This window comes from Mirounga angustirostris, unplaced genomic scaffold, assembly GCF_029215605.1.
Source record: "Mirounga angustirostris isolate CCGP_5_RB_7025 unplaced genomic scaffold, mMirAng1.0.hap1 SCAF_4, whole genome shotgun sequence".
Classification (NCBI taxonomy): domain Eukaryota; kingdom Metazoa; phylum Chordata; class Mammalia; order Carnivora; family Phocidae; genus Mirounga; species Mirounga angustirostris.
The window spans coordinates 3,084,394-3,105,313 of NW_026991712.1; the positions used below are offsets into that span (position 1 = coordinate 3,084,394).

The 20,920-nt window shown below is 47.7% G+C and overlaps 1 protein-coding gene across 14 annotated transcripts in view; it reads left to right on the forward strand.

Moving 5' to 3' along the window:
* Nucleotides 1-20,920, forward strand: part of PTK2 (protein tyrosine kinase 2) — a 258,682-nt gene that overhangs the window by 129,083 nt on the left and 108,679 nt on the right. For all 14 annotated transcript variants that reach the window (XM_064587827.1, XM_064587819.1, XM_064587821.1 and 11 more), the window contains 2 exons: nt 8,636-8,690; nt 20,296-20,436. In XM_064587827.1, the coding sequence (XP_064443897.1) occupies nt 8,636-8,690; nt 20,296-20,436 (196 nt within the window). The remainder of the gene's footprint in view (nt 1-8,635; nt 8,691-20,295; nt 20,437-20,920) is intronic.

Consider the following 20,920-nt stretch of genomic DNA (forward strand, 5'->3'; position numbering starts at 1 on the left):
GTGCAGCGAGCACATGTATACCTGCCCCCCAGATTCTGCAGTTGACATTCTGCTGTATTTGCTTGATGTGACCAGTTTTTGTAAGTGTTTCAGTGTGGTTTTAAAAATGGACTTTCTGAGAGCTGGGTGGGGTGGGGCAAAAAAATAAAAATAAAAATAAAAATAAAAATGGACTTTCTGTTCAAGCTGCTTAACGTCTGTCTTTCCTGGTGTTTTGTCTCCTGACATGTCAGTGACTGAGAAGGCATGTGTCTCCCTCTGTGGGAACGGCTGTGCCCATAGCCTCCTGTGGGTCAGTTCATGTCTGCTCTGTACTGGGGGTTTTTTCAGTGAAACACACAAACAGAATGTTTTTTATCTTCTTGGTTAATTGACTCTCTTGTCATTATTCAGTTACCTTCAGGGTGCCTAATCGTACATACTTTATTGTTTTGGGGGATTTCTCCCCTTGATGTCATCTTTGCCTTCTTTAGGTTAGCATTGGCCTAGCTTTCATTTTCTTTCCTTATATTACTTCTCTTCTTTCCTTTATTACTTTTTTTCTCTTCCCACTTTATTACGTCCTTATACTTTTAGGCATGTCTCTTACAAGCGTCATAGATCTAGAATGTATTTCTTTTAACTGGTGATTTAATATGTTCATATTTATTAGAGTAAATGATGTATGTGGACTGGCTTGTGTTGTCTTTATTTCTATTATCCTGTTTTAAAAAAAACTTTGTTTTTTGGGTGTGTGTGTGGTTTTCTTTTTTTTTTAATGTGTGTTTCTTAATGGGTTTTCTTATTCCAAATTTTTTTCCCTAATGATTTGGAAATTTACAAACTATTTCTATTCTTTTATTAGTTACCCTTACAATTTAACCTTCTATAGTAACCAAATCTAGATCTTAAAATTCCTTTCACCCTCTCTTCTGTAGTGCAAGGACCTCTGGACATCCTAACTCTCTCTACACCTCCTTCCAGCTTGCACACCGTTCTCCCATATGTTAGTTCTGTCTTTACTTAAGCTCCACATGTTAGACGTTGTTATAATCTCACGCAGACATTGTTGATTTGGCGGCATGTGTACCATTTTATCTCTTACACATTCTTGTGTCTACTTCAGACCACCCTTCCGGCATCCTTTTCCTTCAGACGCTGTATTTGCTCCACACTCGACAGATCGCGTTTCTAGGACGGCTATTGACAGACATGCTGCCATTTCTCTGCGGTCGCTCTTTCCTTTCGGAGCTTCGCGCTGCTCTTCCGTCTCCCTCGTGCCTCATGCTTGCATTTCGTTCATGACCCAGCTTGGAACAAGATGTGCTGCTTGATTCTGTGGATTTGCATTTTTCATCTGCAAAGTATATGCCATCAGCTCTGCAATTGTCAACTAGATACATTTGGACCTTTGTAACTCTTAACATGGTTCATATTTTCCATCTGTTTCTCCCTGTGATGGTATCTGTGTCATTTCTCTAGATTGGTCTTCTAAGCCTTCATTCCCTCCTAAGTAGTCTTTCTGTCATACCTCATCGGCTCACATTTCATTTCACCATTGACACTTTTCAATTCCAAGTTCGTTTCTTGGGATGTGATCTGCTCTTTGTTCCCAATAACCTTTTTTTTTTTTTTTTTTTAAGATTTTATTTATTTATTTGACAGAGACACAGAGAGAGAGGGAACACAAGCAGGGGGAGTGGGAGAGGGAGAAGCAGGCTTCCCCGCCGAGCAGGGAGCCCGATGCGGTGCTCGATCCCAGAACCCCGGGGTCATGACCTGAGCTGAAGGCAGACGCCCAATGACCGAGCCCCCCAGGCGCCCCCCCAGTAACCTTTTGTTGCATGCTTGTGCATGTGATGGTGGCAGGAGTGTGTCCGTCAGCTCCTCAGACTCACCCAAGCCTCCAGGTGGCTTGAGTCAGAGCTGGGGGGCCGAGGTAGGGCAAGCGGGGCTCCAGAGGGGCTCGTTCGAGAGCCAGGGGTGGATGACACAACTGCAGCCTCCCTCGGGTCCAGGCCCAGTGCCAGAGCACCAGGTCCACCCCCCTGCCCCCCCCCCACACCTTCAGATGCGTTCCATCCAGAACCCTAGAGCAGGTGCCCGTGGCTGGCGGTCCCAGGGCTCCTCACCCCTAGTGCTTAGCGAACGCCAGGCCAGGTCTGCAGGCCTGCCTGTTTGTCGCCATGCTGCGTAAACAGTCGCTGCTCTAGCACAGCCTGCCTTCAGTTTTCCTTTTTCCTAGGGTGTATTATTTAGAAATTCTTTTGTATGTATCTTTGGTGGTTAAGTTCTGTTTCTGACATCTTGAAAGGTGGCTTTACTCCATGAACAATTCATGATTCCTCACGGTATTTTCTCAATACTTTAAAAATTTGTGAAGCTGTTCCTTGGGTTCTGTCTTCCCACAACGCTGTCGGGAAGGCTGATGCCAGGGCTTTACATGTTGTGCCCGCTGAGCGGTCATCCAGCTCTGAGCAGACTCTGGTCATCCTGCCCCAGGGACCCGGCAACCCAGGTCCTCCAGGGGCCTTGGCATTTCTCTTTCCTACTGAGTATTGCTGGTAACTTGGGGCCACTTAGAAAGGTGTATATTTTCTAATACAGAAGAGAATTCTACACAAATGCAGAATATCACTTGTTTCCTATTAGTTTATTTTAGGTTTCTCTTTTTCCCTGCCAGTAATGAGAAAAATTGGGAAATAGTCCACAGGGTTGCCTAGTTTCTGTCAGAAAATTTAAAGACAATCTTGGTTGTTTATAGCCTAATGAAGAATACCCCTTCAACTTTACCATGTTTCTAAATAACTATTTTGAATCATGCTAAAGATAACTGGGCCAAGTTCTAAGAGTGGGGAAAGCACTATGTAGGAACTTCTGTAGTTTTTCTTTAAACTAACTAAAGAGCTAGTCTTTCCATGTCTTTCCAACTGTGGTAGAACCAGTGTGCCTTCTCTGTAGACAAAAGGGAGATGTGTGGCGGTGGCCCCCCAGCCCCGGCCCCAGAACGTGTCTTCCTGAGGATGCACGGTTCCAGGGAGCGGAGTGGCGTGCAGATGGATGAGACTTCCATTTGCACCTTTATGAGCAGAGGCGAGGCAGGGGAGGAAGGTAGCTGCCACAGGAGGTCAGATTAGAGGTTTTAAAAAAATGTTTTGTACTCAAGTTAACAACTGCATTGTGACAATGACAAATTAACCAAAATACACTAATGAGAGTGTGTTTAAATTATGGTTCCTACTGTGATCTCATTGAAGGAAGAGTTTTACATACCACTGATTCTTGTTTAAACTACAGACTTGTGTTGTGAAGTTATTTTATATGAACTACTTCAATTTTTGGTTCTGCTCATTTCCTTATTATGTGGTTCGCTTTTTCAAGACGTGTTTTTAGTCACCTTTGCGTGTGGTGTGTTGCTCTGTAGTTGTCTGTGTACCCATGTCTGTTTTCTGCTAGACTGTCAGCTTTGCTGGTGGAGGCCCTCCTAGCCCCATCGCCTAGCGGTGCCTCACGTTTAGGTGGTGCTCCACCCATTGGTGCTTCTTGGATGAAAAACAATTCATGATTTAAAAGTAACTGAGGATAATAAGTTTGCATTGTTTCCATTTCTTCATTGTCTTCCTAATAGCAATCTATTAGGTTTCTTTAGTTACCTAAGATACATAAAAGAAGATGCTGATGGATTTGGCATGAATTAACAGTGGCTTAACTAAGATAAAAGGTCATTCCTCTTTAATACAAAACAAATCCTAGGCAGTTGCCGTTCCTCATCACCAGAGTGCCAGGCCTCCTTTTTTTTTTTTTTTTAAGATTTTATTTATTTGACAGACAGCGAGAGAGGGAACACAAGCCGGGGGAGTGGGAGAGGGAGATGCAGGCTTCCCACTGAGCAGAGAGCCTGATGCGGGGCTCAATCCCAGGACCCTGGGACCATGACCTCAGCCGAAGGCAGACGCTTAACGACTGAGCCACCCAGGCACTCCCAGAGTGCCAGGCCTCTTTAATCTTGCCATCCCATCATCCATAGCATGCCCCCCTCCCCCCCCCCCATGACCTAGGATGGCTGGTGGACCTTACCAGTCACATTTGTATTCCAACCTCCCAGAGGAGGAAGAGATGGGCATCCTCTTTCTTTCCCCTCCCTGCAAGGACACAGGTGTGTACATAGTACTTTCCCTTAGAGGGACATGGGCTGAGTCGTAGTCACGTGGTCACAGCTGGCTACAGGAGAGGAACATAGTACTGTGCCTGGCCAGAAGACAACTTCTTATTACCCAGGAGGAAGGAGAGAATGCCATTCAGAAGTGCATAGCAGTCTGTACTGCAGTTAGAGAACTTTCATATTTATCAGTTTTTAAGAGGCTTAAGGTATTTCAGAAGTTAAATATCTCCGTGGTATTTTTATATTAAAGATACTCAGAGTTTCAGGGCAAGGATAAAATAGGGATCCTGTATGAAAATGCACATTTTAGTTGTATTTTAACATCAGTTTCGGTTGCTTTTTTGCCTGGGCTTTAAATCTTTGAAGAATTATGTCCACAGAGCATTAGTTACCCAAAGCCAACAGATGAGGCCATGGTCTTCTCAGAAGTGGTGCCAAAGGGGAAATAAACTTATCTTTGACATAAGGATTTACTTAGACTAAAGCTTATTCCGTACTCTGGTCTCCCAAGCCTGCTGTGTTAGGGTATCAGTGGACTTGGATGCATGTGTGCAGGACGAGGCCAGAGGCTGGGAGTCTCCAGGCAGGAGCTGGTGCGCTCTGGAGAGTTCATCCTGCTGTATGGTAGAACCTGGGTGGCAGGGAGAGGCTGCAGGTGGTGAGGACTGCCGCCTGCGTACCTGGACAGCTCTCCATGGGGAGTGGGCTGTGGAGGGGGAAAGCCTGGAAGCGGGTGGTCAGCCCTGAGACATGGAGGCGCAGAGCTTGGAGGTCCGCTGCCCTGCTGCTGCCACATCGTCCCGGGACGCCCTCCTCCCGGCTGCAGGGCTTCGTCTCAGGGGTTGGAACGCTGCATGGTCATCCTGTGGTCACTGTGCTGGGTGGGCAGCCGTACCCAGCGTCCGTCCGTTCCGCTCACCCCTGCGCTCACTGAGGAGCCCTCGAGCCACGGTCCTGAGCCCTGGAGAGTCGGGGTGCCTGCCGTCCTGGGTTCCCTGCTGCAGCCCAGCGCAGCGTCCCACCATGGTGGGAATGTCCTTTCCGCCCTGGCCTGCGAGGCAGCCCCTCCCCATGTAAGGCGCTGAGCCCCTGACATGCAGCCACCATGACAGGGAACTGGATTCTTAGATTAATCTGAGCTAACTTAAGTATATATTGCTTGGCTACTGCAGTGAACGGTGCAGCTCTCACCTGATGCTAATAGCTTGTCAGCTGTGTGTGGGTTTGGAAGTTTCCTTTGAATGCGTGTGGGAATCGAGCAACCTAATGCTTGAATTTTGGAGTTGGGGTTTGGCCGTATTCTAAAAGTTTCATGTAGCTAGATTTTTGTCCAGTGAGGAACTACCCCTTGACAAGTGTTTGTGTTAGTAAAGAATTACATTATAATAAAGGCCAGTAGTTGTATTTTGTGGAAGACATATAAGTAGTTTTTATTGTTTGATTCACATCATCTCACACTTGTGTAGAATTTGGGCTCAGATGAGTTTTATGGCACAGGAAGCTAAAGACTCAACTGCTACACATCAGAGGGCACGCTGTCACCCAGTGCCAGACACACACAGCTCGGAGAGGCAGCCTCACATTGAAAGTGGGACAGGCTGCCTGTCCCTGCTGGGTGTCCTAGGAGAGGGTTTAAATTTGGATGTCTGTAATAGGCTCTCCCTAAAACTGTGAACGCAGCACCCGAGATGCTCCTTGGGGTTCCTCGGCATCCTCCACCAGGAAGCCTAGAGTAGATTGGCTTCCTGATTAATGGATATGTGTTGTTGAATTTTTCCAATGATTTTGCATACTTCAGCCTCATTTTTAGTTTCTTACTTGCCAGGTGTCACATTTTTTAAAAGATTTTTAAAAAAAATTTTAAAGATTTTTTTAAAATTTATTTATTTGAGAGAGAGCAGAGCGAGTGAGAGAGAACATGAGTGGAAGGGGGAGGGGCAGAGGGAGAAGCAGACTCCCCACTGAGCAGAGAGCCTGACGTGGGGCTCGATCCCAGGATCCCGGGATCATGACCTGAGCCGAAGGCAGACGCTTCACTGACTGAGCCACCCAGGTGCCCCAGGTGTCACATTTAAAAGAGGTCTAAGATAGGGACAAATGTTAGAAATCCATTGCTCAAAAATAGAAAAACTAAACTGTATACTTGCCAGCATTAGTTGACCTTAGCTCCCCGCCCCCCCCAAATGGAGCTGTCTTCATCTTGGAAATAAAAGTAACACCTAGAAATAGGCTTCGTTTTCACAGAAGTATGCCCTCTCTCATTTTTCATGAAACATACAACCCTTTGGGTCCATCTTTAATTTCCCCATTTGTGACAGAAATGAGTGTGATAAATTCTTTACTTTCCACTTGACTCTAAGAAAAGTAGATGCATTACCTGTTTGACTAATGGTGACGCTGGTCTCACAGTTGGGAAGGGGACGTCCCCCTCATCCATTTTGGGGGCCAACTGCCTCCTTGAAATCCGCACTAGGAGGCCACATACACCTTGCTTGTACCCCACACATCTGAAAGAGATCCCACCCCCAGCCTCCCCTTCTCAGTGCATGGAGTGCTCTCACGTGTCCAGTCATTGGGCGCTCCACAGGTTTGAATCTTTCCTTGTCGCTTCCTCTGCTACCTGCCCTCCCACCGCCTCTTCCCTGGGCACCTGCCAGCCTTCCTCCCACCTGCTCTTCCGGTTTTATCCTCCCCCGACCCCCAGTGTATATTCTGCTTCTGGTGGAAGAGTCCCACCTCCTTCTGCTCAAACAACAGGGAGCCAGGCATGTGGACCAAACTCTCACCGGACAGGAGGACGCCTACGGTATTTCTGGAGGAAAGAGTTGTAGGGACTTAACACACTCTTATTTCATCCTCAGCATCACCGTTTGCAGCAGGATTTAGCATTCCCAGTTTACAAATAGATAACCTCAGGTTTATAGGTATTTAGTAATAGCCAGATCCATCCTGTGGCTAAGTGAAGATTCCAGCCCAGAGCTCTCTGTATGAAAAGTGCTTTTTAGTATGGAACAGTTGCCCAGAAAGGAAAATAGGGGAGACAGTGCTCAGGAATGGTGCCTAAAAATTCTACATTGTTTCTCTTTACGTGCTTATTGTGCTGCTTCCCACAGTGGCTAGCACCCAAACCCTTAAGTGCAAAGTCCCTGTCTGTTTAGGAGGCAGCAAGAAAGGGAAGACCCTGGGGGGACACTTCGCCCTCTTTGACACCCTGTAGTCACAGTAGATGATGCAGATCTGGAAAGATAAGTTACAAAGCGAAGTAGTTAGAAAAATAAATGGAAAACCAGGGTTGTATGAATTAACTAGTAGGTAGAACCAGGAAACAGTGTGTCCTGGAAGTCGAGAAAGAATTTCAGAAGCCTGTCATGAACATACTAACAATGAAAAAGAATGGGGACCGAGACCAGTTTTGGATTTAGCAAGTACTAACTAGTAGTCAGATTATAAAATAGGGGGTTGAAATGTTTGGATATGGGATCAACCATATAAACTCCATGTGATTTCTATAGTTTCATTTATAATGCCAGCTAACTTAACAATCATGGATAAAGAAGTCATCCCTTTTGTATTTTTAAAAATATTTTCTATTTAGCTTATAGTTTCCTTATGTAATTCTGAAAAGATGCCACTGTTTAGTTTACTCCTTCTTGATCCTTTTATGTCCTCCACCTGTCTCCGGACTTTCCCTGATGGCTGCAAAGGCTGTTTCATTTTACTAGCACACAAGGGCCCTCTAGTGACCAAAAATCCCGACATACTCGGTACCAAAGGAAGTAGGAAGAGAATGAGCTGGTTTTTCTGGTCTGTCTGCTTAGCCAGAGTGTTTTGAGTCTTGTAATAGTAATGATTAATTCTGTAGCCTGATCTAAAGAAAATCACTGGGACTTCCAACCTTCCACACTTTTAGCTTTCTGACTTTAAGCAAATCATCTAATTTCTCACTTTTAGTTTCCTATGTGAAACTGAGATGATAAACTTTGGTTAGGTGAATGAATTCCTTAATCAAAAAAAGTTTACTTAAAAAAAATAGTCAACTTTTAGGATTAATTCAAGGAATTTTATTTAAGCTTCCATGGTATATCCCACACCTTTTCCTACTCTGGCCAGTCTGCTGTGTCTACAAATACGATGTCACCCAGTAGGAACTGGTATTTATAAGGCAAACCTTATAAAGCACTGTGAACTCAGACATTGCCATCTGCCAAGAGGCACAATTATAGAATGGTTTTCAGCAGTGAGGGTTAAAACAGGAAAAAGATGTTCTACTGAAAGCAACTTGTATTGGTGTTTTCTACTCATATCTAGAAAATGATGTGTCCCACCCCTTCCTTGACTGTGCTGGTAAATTGGAGCTTTATTTTGCTTCCTCCCTTCCTGAATAATACATGGAAGGATAAATAATTTAAATTGCATTTATGTTCTTGCCACAATGTCATTATATTAATTGATTTGGTGGTGTTATTTGTTAATACGCTTCTTTTTATGTTTCAGAAAAGATGTTGGTTTGAAGCGATTTTTTCCTAGGAGTTTACTGGATTCTGTCAAGGTAATTAGAATCTGCTTTATCGTAATCAGATGACCACGTTATGTAAATACCTCCCTGTGGTATATGGTTTTCTCCCTTACGTGTAAAAGTTACAATGTAAAAAGGCTGGTAGTTATTTTACTGGTGTTAATGGCAAATCGATTTTTGTAGGCACAGCTTTCTCCCACAAAGTCACGGTTTCACTTGTTGGTTATGTGTGATGCTTAGCTAAGTACAAGTATGCACAGTAGGCTTTGTCACCTAGGTCTTTGTGGTCTCAGGTATGTTGATCCACATAAGTGACGAAGCAGCGTGTAAACAGATCACAGTGGTAGCTGAATGTTGGTGTGTCTGCGTGCACACGTGCACATAGAAGTGCATTTTAAAGATCTCTCTTCTCTTGTTTCAACCACGTGGACACTCCTCCTCATGGGTAACTTTTGCAGAGCATCATCTTCTCTCCCTCCCTGCAGAGGGAACTGCAGGGAGGGATGCCGCGGGGCTCTGAGGTGTGGATTCCAGCCAATCCAGAGCACATGCCAAGATGCTCAAGTGTGGAGGGAGGGCATAGGCTTTGGTCAGAATAGAGTCCGGCTCATAGGAGCTTTGCCATTTTTGAGCCCCATGGTCTTGGTCCTGTTTTTTATTTCCACAATGAAGAAAATAGTATTTTGTAGGGTTGGGGTGAGTGTTTAACAGCTTAATTTTGTATGTTACTTACCACGGTTATGTAAATGGTGGCCATTACTGCTCTGACTTTTTATCACAGAGGTGGTGTTCTGTACCAGCGGGGTCACATGGAAGACCCTCCAAGCAGCTTTCTAAATGATGTTACACGAGAGTGTAGCGTATTGGTCAGAAAACCTGCCCTGAAGCCACACTGCCTTGGTCAGAATTCGGAGCTCACCACCATGAATTGCATGGGACTTTGGCCGAGTTACTTAATTTTACTGTATTTTAGTTTCCGCATCTGTAAAGTGGGGACGAAACTGCTTTCTGGGGCGCCTGGGAGGCTCAGTTGGTTAAGCGACTGCCTTCGGCTCAGGTCATGATCCTGGAGTCCCGGGATCGAGTCCCGCATCGGGCTCCCTGCTCGGCAGGGAGCCTGCTTCTCCCTCTGACCCTCCCCCCTCTCATGTGCTCTCTCTCTCTCTCATTCTCTCTCTCATAAATAAATAAAATCTTTAAAAAAAAAAAAAAAAAGAAACCACTTTCTAACACTTGGGCTTCATACAAGGATTAATGAGTTCATAAATATAAAGTCTGAGAACAATGAACACAGACAGACAGAACTCACTAGGTGTTATCTAGTATGAAGAGGAGAAGGAGCACCGAGCTGCTTACTCATAATGATAAAATACCAAGTCCAGCAGTTTTTATTGCATTAATCATTTATTTATTTATTTTAAGATTTTATTTTTTTTGAGAGAGAGAGAGAGAGAGCACAAGCGGTGGGGAGGGTCAGAGGGAGAGGGAGAAGCAGACTCCCCGCGGAGCAGGGAGCCCGATGTGGGGCTCGATCCCAGGACCCCGGCCGGGATCATGACCTCAGCCGAAGGCACACGCTTCACCAGCTGAGCCACCAGGCGCCCTGCATTAGTCATTTCTACACAAGAGTTGCTTGGCCATTGTGCTGTTACTGTTTGTTCCTTACATATTGTTGACTATGTCCCATGGCCTATTACTGGGTCATAGTGTTGGTACAATTTACCGAATGCCAGGTGACAAAGGCCCTGTGTGCAGGCTCTGGGTGCTGCTTGCTCGAGCGTCATGGAGGACATAGTAAGGGCCTCCCTTGCTCACACAGCTTCTCAGTAATCTAATGGGAAGCAGATACGGAAGTGTTTGTTTTAAAGTATAAAGCACTCTACAAATGTAATAAACACAGTTAAGAGCAGAGGAGAAGTATACTCTCTGATGTTTCGGGCTCTTTCTCTAGTGTTGCTATCCTGTTGTTTTATTTTCATCCAAGTGCCCTGGGCTACTCACGAAAGGCTGGAGTGAATTGGTGGGGAACCAGCTCCTGCAGTGTGACCATCTCCATCCAAGCAGATGGTCAAGGCCACACACAGCAATGGGTGGGCCGGGTAGTTCCCAGACCATTGGCATGAGTGACATGGCCCGGGGGTGGAAGACAGAGGCAAGAGCTTTAAGTGAAGTTTGGCGGGGTGGGAGGGGTTGCAGGAGAAATCCGGGGTGCTTGAAGGTACGTGAGAGTGGTGGGGTTGTGTCCTCCTGGAGGGCTGTCAGGTGCGGGTTGGCTGTACTCCTGGAGTTGGGAGGACGGGAGACTCGGTTTGACCTGGAGAGTCGTGCTGTGGTGCCAAGAAGGCCTAGGAAGGTAGATCCTCGAGTGGAGGGGATGCCCCTGGGCATGAATCTGCAGTTTGCTGGCTGGTAGGGTGGGGAGGAGGCATTCACACAAGTAGAAGACACGGTTCTTTAGCAAATTTACATTTCACCGAACAGAAAAATGCACTACAATGTGAAATTAAAAAGCTGGAAAGTATGTGAAAACGGCTTGTGTATGTCAGTATTGTGCTGAGCCCACTCCGGTTGTGAGCCCCAGGGCAGCCTCTCGGCTCCGGCAGTCTCCTCAAAGCTGTGTGCGGGCGGATGAGCAGTTGTCACCGGAGCTGTGGCTCCTGTCGCTTGGGAGCCCCAACAAATCACTCTGCGTTGGAAAAGGATGCTCATACTCAAAACAGGGGGCCCCTGTGGCACAGGTCACAGGCACCCTGGTGCAAGTGTAGCCCAGGTGACCCACAGCGCCCAAAGAGGTCCGCGGGGGGACAGGCCTGAGCCTCCCCCAGCACCCCGCCCCGTGGCCGGCTCTCCCAGACCCGGCCTCGCACAGTGTCCTCAGCACCCCAGGGACAGCCGGAGGCCCATCCTCCTCTTGCAGGACCCTGCTCAGGGTCTTTTTTTTTTTTTTTTTTTTAAGATTTTATTTATTTATTTGACAGAGAGAGACACAGCGAGAGAGGGAACACAAGCAGGGGGAGTGGGAGAGGGAGAAGCAGGCTTCCCGCTGAGCAGGGAGCCCGATGCGGGGATCGATCCCAGGACCCCGGGATCATGACCTGAGCCGAAGGCAGACGCTTAACGACTGAGCCACCCAGGCGCCCCCCTGCTCAGGGTCTTAATCTTTACTTTCTCAAATTCGGATTCACAGTTATTTCCTTTTGTCTGTCTGCCTCCACTATATTTTAAGACCCACGAGGGCCCCGATGATGCCGTGGGTGGCATGGTGCCTGGCACTCGGTAATGTTAAGTAGACCTTACTCGGGTGACAGAGTGGACAGCTCGAAGAGCAACTGGGAAGATGAGCCGAGTTAGCAGGGAGCCGTGTAGGGAAGGCCCGCTCAGGAGAGTGGCTCCGAGAGCCCCGCGTGCTTGCCACTCCACGCCTGCCGCACCGCACACGAGCCCCCTTCCCTGACTGGACTCGCCCCTCCAGGCCTCTTGCAGGCTGTCCCTCGGATCTGTCCCGATGACTGGCCTCCCTGTCCTGCCAGTGGTGTCAGGGCAGCTGAGCCCCACGGTGGCCCTCCCAGCAGGCCGCGGGCCTGCTCACTGTGCGGCTTTCAGGGCACGGAGGACAGGCTGCAAGCAGGCCGTGCTGGGGGCGGGTAAGGGACGTGCCGTGATGGGGCCCGGGCGCCGTGACTTCCACGGGAGCAGAACGGGAGGCACCGACTGTGGGGAACTTGAGAAAACTTGCCCTGAACCAAATAAAGAGCAGTTGTGTTTTGAGAAGTTCAGTCGCTGCTGATTTCGTTGCACGCGGGGGAGAAGAGAATTTGTGGCTACTGCTTGGTGTAGGTGTAGATTCATCGAGTGGTTCTCACCTGAGTTCAGCAGAACTTACTTCCCACCTGCTTCCTAATGTAATTTTGTACAGCAAGTAAAGTCTGCTTGGCTTCTTAAATACTTAATCAGTAGTTCATTTCCATAGACCAACATTTCTTTACCTTCTGCATAAACATCTTCAGCGCTGCGCTGGTTGCCACCCAAGTCCTTCCTGTGTGGCGGGAACAGCTACGGTACAGGGTCCTTTCTTCCAAACTATTGCCAGCGAAACTTCCACTAACATAAACTCATGTCAGCTTCTTGTTTCATCCAGAGCAGCCCCGTGGAATGGCCAGATCCATTAATACTTGCTTTCCCCAAAGGCTCACATTGAAGAGTCGGGAGAGTACCTCGTTGTATTTGATGGAACTTAAGTAAGCCGTGATGGATGACAGAATGGAACAGGAGATGTGTGTGCCTAAGTTACTAAGAATAATTTACAAGATATTTTAAGTTTCTGTCTCTTTGATCCTCATAGTGCCGGAGGCACATCTTTAAAAACACTGTACCAGTAAAACCAAACAGAGCCAACCTGAGGAATGGTCCAGAAGTGTCACGAAGCTGTCCCAGCCAGAGGACACAGAGGAGACATGAGTAAATGCAGTGTGAGGCCCTGCAAGGGTGTTAGTGGGCGGCCCAGTGAGATCAGAGTCAAGGCCGAGGTTTAGGAGCTAGTCCCAGTGTTCTGCACAAACACGCTAGTGTCCTGTGAGAGGTGGGCCACAGGGGAGTGGGGTAAGGGGCGTTAAGGGGGCTCTGAGTCCTGTCCTTGCAGCTTTTGTGTAAATCTAAAAATGAGGTAGCAACTAGAATAGCCAAATTTCAATTTATTTGAATATAACTCACAGTAGAAATCTAATTTCAGAAGTAGAAATGCTAAGAGGTCAGTAGTTCACAGTCCTTGGAAGCATCGGTAAACTTCCCAAGTAATAAAGGGGTTTCCTAGAGCACTGTCAGGAACACTTAGTTTCATTCTCATTTTTAAGATTAACAGGTGACCATTGCAGGCTTAACACTATTATCAAGCACAGAAATGCCTGCCTTAGCGGCCGTTCGCATTCATCAGTTCCTGACATCCGCATGCCAGAAGGTGTGGGGACGCCAGGGGGAGTGGATTGACAGATGAACAGATAGCGAAGATGTGGTGTATTACTCAGCCAGAAAAAGAAAGGAAGAAGTCTTGCCATTTGTGACAACACGGATGGACTTCAGGGCATTATGCCGCATGAAATAAGACAGAAAATGACAAACACTGTATGATCTCACATTTTAAATGTAGAATCTAAAAACAAAAAACCCCAAGCTCATAGATACAGAGAACAAATTGATGGTTGCCTGAGGTGGGGGGTGGTAGGTTGGTGAAATGGGTGAAGGTGGTCAAAGATACGGGCTCCCAGTTATAAAATAAATAAGTCACGGGGATGTCATGCACATGTAACTATAGTTAATAATACTATAGAGCATATTCAAAAGTTGCCAAAAGAGTAAATCTTAAAAGTTCTCATTACCGGAAAATAAAATTGGCAACTGTGTGAGGTGATGGATGTTCACTAGACTTACTGGGGTGATCATTTCACAATGTGTACAAATACTGAATCACTGTGTTATGCACCCGAAACCAATACAATGTCATATGTCAGATATATCTCAGTTAAAAAGCACACTTTGCACTCACTGTTAATACATCTATATTTAGCATTTGGTGGGTGGGTGGATGAAAGAATTCAATTAATGTATTCTCTACCTATTATTCTTTTATTGCAAATTTTCTTTAGCATTACGTTATATAACCTTTTCATCTGGGAAGCCCTGCAAGTTCATTGCTGTTAGCAGCATCTGATAAATATTAGGCTGACTAATAAAAATTACTTCATTGTTCACAGTGGCTAAATTGTAGCGATTTCTGATGATCCAACCTAATAACACTGCTTCATTAGGAAGAAGTATCACTTTCTGGGTAGTTTTTTCTCTGTGGAGGGATTGGTTTCAAATTGAACAGCATTCGTAGATAGAGGCCTTGTTTCCTAAATCCAGGCAAACACAAAGCGCGAGTTGAAACTATAAATAGGACAGAATGCGATGCACAACAGTCAGGCTTGCTCCAGCCAGTTCTGGAAGTGTATTGATTAACACTGGGAGAGTCCAGGAGGTTAGATCCTGTGGAATTGTTTCCTCGCTGAGACAGTGGGAAAGAAACGGTGCTGGCCACAAGATCCTTCTCATAGAAACGAATCTGGGGCTCCTCTCAGACAGCAGGGTTTTCTAGTTCTTGTCCGGCATTGGACACGAGGCTTGGAGCAACGTGGAAGTGCAGACTGTGGGAAAGTGTGGGCACTCCCTCCTGACCAGGGGCCGTGGAGTTGCCTGGAACCAGGGTTGTTTCTGTGAGCACAGGAAACTAATCCTGAGTGGATCCTGGGGCCGCCCTCATCCCCGAGAGACTTCTGCTGTGCAGGGCCCGCGTGCGAGAGCAGCCTGCAGGGGATCACACCTGTCCGCACGTTCGGCTGCCTGAGACTGATGTGGGACAAATGCAGGAAACCTGTCCCTCAGACCCTCTGTGTTGATACACATTCGTAGTTGCCACTTTCAAGGCCATCCCAGCAACTCAGAAATTCCCAGCAGGTAAATGCTGAGGTGCTGGGGTCCCCTGCTGGGTGTTGGGGATGAAGCAGGAGCACCGGGCTGATGGCTTCCATCCCATCATAGAGTCGCAGAAGTCGGGCACTCTTTGGTGTTCCTTGATTCTCGGGACACACTGTTTCGAGCCTGAGGGAAAGGTCAGAAGGCAGAGTCTTGCCCACAGAGAGCACTGAGGGCAGAGCCCTGAGGGCATGGGGCTGATGCGGGAGGAGGGCGGAGGAGCAGGGCCTGGCCTCGCATTTCCGCCTCACGCCCCAAGCGGTCCTCCTGCTGGCGGTGGGTGGAGGGACAGAACACTGCAGGGGAAGCACGGTGGGGAGCAGTCCTGTCACGGGGTCAGTGGGACAGGATCCACAGGGACTCGGAGGTGCTACGTTGTATTTTCACATACATGCATTTACCTGTTACATGTGAGTTCTTTTTTTACAACCAGCTTTGTAATGTTAAAAAAAAAAAAAAAAGACTGGAAAGCAGGAGGTCTGCACAGCAACGTCATTGAATTTGCTGTAATAAAGAACCAACCCCATGTGAGGCTCCTGAGCACACTTGTTCCCTCCCTCGTAAGTTCACCAGCTCTCTTCTACCAAAACTTTTGGCTGCAATTTTCGGTGCTGCACAGAAGGTAGAGGATAGTGGGATGGGACAGTGTCCTTTCTTTGTTCTTGAACCTGCCCATTCCTTTAAGATACTTGTTAGGCACCCAGTGTGTGCTGCATGCCTTCTGCTGGCCAGGCTCCTGCCCTAACCAGGGCTTGTTGAAATGCCGGGGTAGCCGCAGGGTCCATTGGGAGCCCTGTCCTCGTGCCTGCACCCCCGAGGCCCTGGTCACTCGGCTAGCTTCAGCCCCCGAGCTGACGGCCTCCGGGAGGGGGAGCGATGCTCTCATCGGGACTGCAGACACTGGCACCAGGCTGCTCGGGCTTCGGTCCTGGCTCTGCCATGCAGCTCCGAGATTTGGGGTCTTTGTTCTCTCTGTGCCTCTGTTTCCTCATTTGTAAGATGGGTGTGATAGAAGAACTTCTCTCTGAGGGTGCTGCAGAGATAGAGGGAGGCTGGAGACGAGAAAGCAGCTGTGCCCTCCCTGAGCCTCCCTAAGTGGCCCGTGATGACACGGCCCCTGACTTGGCTGCCACTCTCAGGCTGAACCTGTTCACCCACCACGCTCTTCCCCCTGACCCCGTTGGCCTTGAGGCATCTCATGCTCAGTACTTGCATAGTTAGATGATTCAGTTTCCTAAGTTCCTAAGGGTTGAAGCTGCAGAGTGAGGTGATCCAGGTCATGTTTTAAAAAGAGCACCTGGCGACGTGTGATGGTACCCCTGGGGGGCTGTCGCAGAGGTTCAGGCAAAGGTGGAGCTGGCATGGCGGAAAGCATTCAAGAACACCATGTGCTTTTTGTGACAGCACTTGAAAGCACTTGTAGGACTTGGGGGTTTGAGGCTTAAGGGGTTAGGGGAAAGAGGGGTTGGGGCTGCCACCTGGGTTTCTACCTTAAGCACCTGGGAGATCGGCCGAGATGGGGGTGCTGAGCCTGGAGGGCAATCAAGGAGTTCTCTTTGTGGCCTGTCAGCTTTCGGATATGGGGGAAGTCCAGTGGAAGTCTCAGGTGGGCGTGTGGATGTGTGTAAGTCTGATGCTCAAGATCAGACTTAAGCTGCTCAGCTTTATTTATTTATTTTTTTGCAAGAGAGAGAATGAGAGAGAGCACGAGAGGGAGAAGGGTCAGAGGGAGAAGCAGACTCCCTGCTGAGCAGGGAGCCCGATGTGGGACTCGATCCCGGGACTCCAGGATCATGACCTGAGCCGAAGGCAATCGCTTAACCAACTGAGCCACCCAGGCGTCCGAGCTGCTCGGCTTTAAAGAGAGACTTCTGTCTCACCACTTCAGAGAGAAACCTCTTTGGGTGACACATTTTTTAAAGCATTGCACAGATGAGCAGGTGTAAGTGTAGAGTATTGTCAGTTGTTTCTAAACAAGTGGCTTGTTGGGAGTTGGCTACAAGGCAGAGAATTGGCTGCTTTTCTGGACCTCTTTGACATGGTTTTAATCACCGCATGTCATTACTCATCGGCTCTGAGTGGAAGTATTCCTCTTAGAGGCCTGAGTGACTATATCAACTTTTAATTAACGTTAATAAAAATGATGTGTCACTGTGTTCTAGTCCCCATGCTCCTTAGACAACCATCCTTTGTAGCTGCTGCCATATTCTAGTTTACGGTGTCCTGCACTTGTAGGAAGAGTAGGAGGGCATTCTGGGGCTTTGTGTGCACTGGTTTTCTCCTTCGATGGGCACGTGAGCACCCGGCGGCAGTACGCCCTGCCTCAGGCCGTTGAAATCACAGAAGTCAGAGCTGTCTTCCCGCTTACATGCTAGGGAGTGAAGTGTCCTCGGTTACAGGACAGATCAGATTTTATTTCCATTTTGTCTATTTCAGCGTTGTTAGGTTGGAGTTGTGCTCTTACTCAGGTCTTCGTGGCCAGTCTACACGCTCCTGGCGGACAGCCGGACCTAATAGGCCACAAGAGTATTTGCAAAGCCTGAAGTCAGAACAACTATTACGTGCCATCTCAGCCCATGACAAGAGTGGCCTTTTCAGTCCCTTGGCTCATGGCCAGTGCTTAGATGGGCAGTCCCTAAAATATGTTTCCCAGACTTTTCTTTAGTGAGCATCCAAAGCTAATTGTTCATATTCTCTGCTAGTGAAGCCTTGCTAACCTTGAGCCCGTTTTACTTCTCTTCAGTTTAGACTGTGGTCTACAACTGCCATTAATCCTCATCAGAATACCTGCAGTTCCACTGTATTACTCACCCGTCAGAGCCCCGGCCCTGGTTAAAACCAGCTCTTGGCCCGCTGACCTGGCTGCAGCCTTCTCTTCTTTCCCGCCTCCACTTGGTTGGTGGGAGCCATCTGTGAATCCGTCAGCTGGTGGACTCTGACAGTGCTGTCCCCAGCCCTGCCCTCTTCTGAGCTCCAGCTCTGTATGCAGCTGTCTGCCTGATGGTTCAGGTCCAGATGTAAGAGTCACGCCCACGTCCAGAGTCAGTGTGACTTTATCTTTACCAAGCTGCCCCTTCTGTTTGCCCCTCCACTCCATCCAGAAACCTCCTCCTTCATCCTGCCCAGGTGCCTGTTTTCCTGCCATCCCGCATACAGTCACCCGAGTGGCCCAAAGGTGCCTGGCTCTCTGCTTCACCACCAGCTCGGGGTCTGTGCCACTCGTGTTTCTTGGGTGGTCTATTCCAGGAACGTGGCTGGTCTTTTTGCTTCTCACACCCTCCTCCACGCCCTCTGTACAAGAGCAGTGCAAGCCTTTAAAATGAAGGCCACGTTGCAACACCTGTTCCCTCGGCTCCTTGAACCCTGTCCTCGGCCTACCCGGCCTCTCGCACTGTCTGCTTCATCCCCAGTAACTGCAGGCCGCTGGGACTCTGTCCCACTCTTTGACCACAGGGCCTAGCTGTCAGCTCACTCTCTGCAGTGTCCCAGATCCAGTAAACCCTTGACCACACGGGGGCCTTCAAGCCACTGCAGTGGGCTGTCACCTCTGTGTGCCCCTCCCTGGTGGGCCACCCCCTAGCTGCCTGAGCAGCCACATCTCCCTGACCTGCTAAGATGGGCATGCTCTGGAGGATGAGGCCCTTCACCTCCTCTCCCTCTGCCACCCCCAGTCTTTTCCGGTCTGCTGGCTCTGATTCCTGTCTGAGTGCACCTCACGCTGAGCTCCCAGCTGGGCCCCGGGTCTCCTGCAAGACCTTCACCTGCCAACCTGCTTCCCCACAGGCCTACCGTTTCAGTTCGTGGTAACTCCTGCCTCTCAGTACATCTCGTTGGTTCTGTTTTTCAGAATAAATCTGCTTCTCACCTCTTTCTGCTTCTATGCTTGCGTAGACCCTGCTCACCTCTTGCCTAGGTTACTTCCGTACCCTCCTTCTTGGTCTCTCCTACTGCCTTCATACCGTTCACAGCACGGCAGCCAACGTGTCAGATTACGTCACTCTCCCCAAGGTGCCCAAGGACTTTGTCTCTTTCCAGGATGGAAGCTGGGTGCTTCCTGTGGCTGGCTCCTCCCCCCAGCCTTCTTCCTCACACCTCATCCCGCATCCTTTCCCCATGGGCCTCCCCAGGCTGCTGCTGATGAACCATGGGCTATGGGCTTGCCGCCTGGAGGGCCCTTCCCTCCACCGTCCAGATGCTTGTGGTGCATAAATAGAATGCTCAAATGTGCAAAAATGGTCTGGAAGATCACCTATGATCCCACTACACAGGAAAGGGGTATAGTTGTGCCATCGCCTTCTCTGTGTGGATACGTGTGGGCACCTGTGCCCACACGTGCCTGTGTGAGTCCCATCAACGGTGCCCTCCTTTTAAAGGCATCTGTATTGCACATACAAGATTGTTTCACCAGATTCTCTCACCTGACACCACGATAGGGATTTTCACATCAGTGAATTCGTTCCACACGACGGTCTTGAGGGCTTATACAACATAGGCAGACATATTATGATGCATATAACCCAACTGCTCCTGTAAATAGTTCTGCACTGAACCTCCTCGTGGCTGAGTCCTTGTGGAGTTCTTTAATCATTTCTAAAGACTAGTGCCTTGGAATTTAATTTCTGGATCCAGATTTGTAGGTTTTTTAAGGTATTTTTATCCGTGCTGCCAAATTGCCCTTCAAAAAGGTTGTATCAACTTACCCTCCTAACAGTGGGATATGTGAGTGCCTTCCTATCTAAGCTTTTGCCAGCTCCCCGTTGTGTGCATAGGTAGTACGTGTTTTTTATTTTATTTTTTATGTTTAATTTTTTAAGATAGTACGTGTTTTTTAATGCCTAACTTTTTACCACATGTTCTAATAAGCAAATTATTGCCTTATAAATTTCTATTTAAGAAGTAAAGCTTGGAATCACTGAACTGTGTGCTTAAAAAGGGCTAGGATGCTATATCTTATACTGTGTGCATTTTATTACAGCTACTTAAAAAAGGAAATAGGCTTTGACAAATAATGGCATTTCATAGTGATGTGAATATAGGTTGGAGCGGGTGGTGGGAGGGAAAGATAGCCTTGACATTCACTATTGTTGTGCGTTGTTGACTGTAAAGTGATTTTTGTGATTTTATTGTGCAGGCCAAAACACTAAGAAAGCTGATCCAACAGACATTTAGACAGTTTGCCAACCTTAACAGAGAAGAAAGTATTCTGAAGTTCTTTGAGATCCTCTCCCCGGTGTACAGATTTGATAAAGAATGCTTCAAGTGTGCTCTGGGTGTAAGTATGGGGACACGGGAGATGGGGAACTGGGTTTCGTTTCTTTTGCTTTTTCTTATCCATGTATGTCTGCATTTCTGATTGAAATCCGATTTGTCGCATTTTTAACAACATGAAAATATTTGTCACTTTACAGTGGGGAAAAATGAAAAAAGAAAATGTATTAATGTGAGGATGAATTCATCTTTTTTTGAAAGCATGCCTGTGTTGATAATTGGATTTTTTATTCCAGCCCAGTGATTTGTTAATGGACTGTTCCCTGTGGGCTAGTTTAACCTATTCGAATAATCTTTCCAAAGAAACCATTAGCTTCAGACCCACCAGATGCTGGATCAGTGACGTTACAGACATTTTGTAGTACTTGGTTGGATAGATAAATGGCAAGCTAGACCAGCCCCCCGCCTCCACCCCCACCTTGGTCCTTTAATGTGTCCATGTTTTCATCTAAAATATTTCTTTTTTCTTCTGGGACCTTTGTCATTAC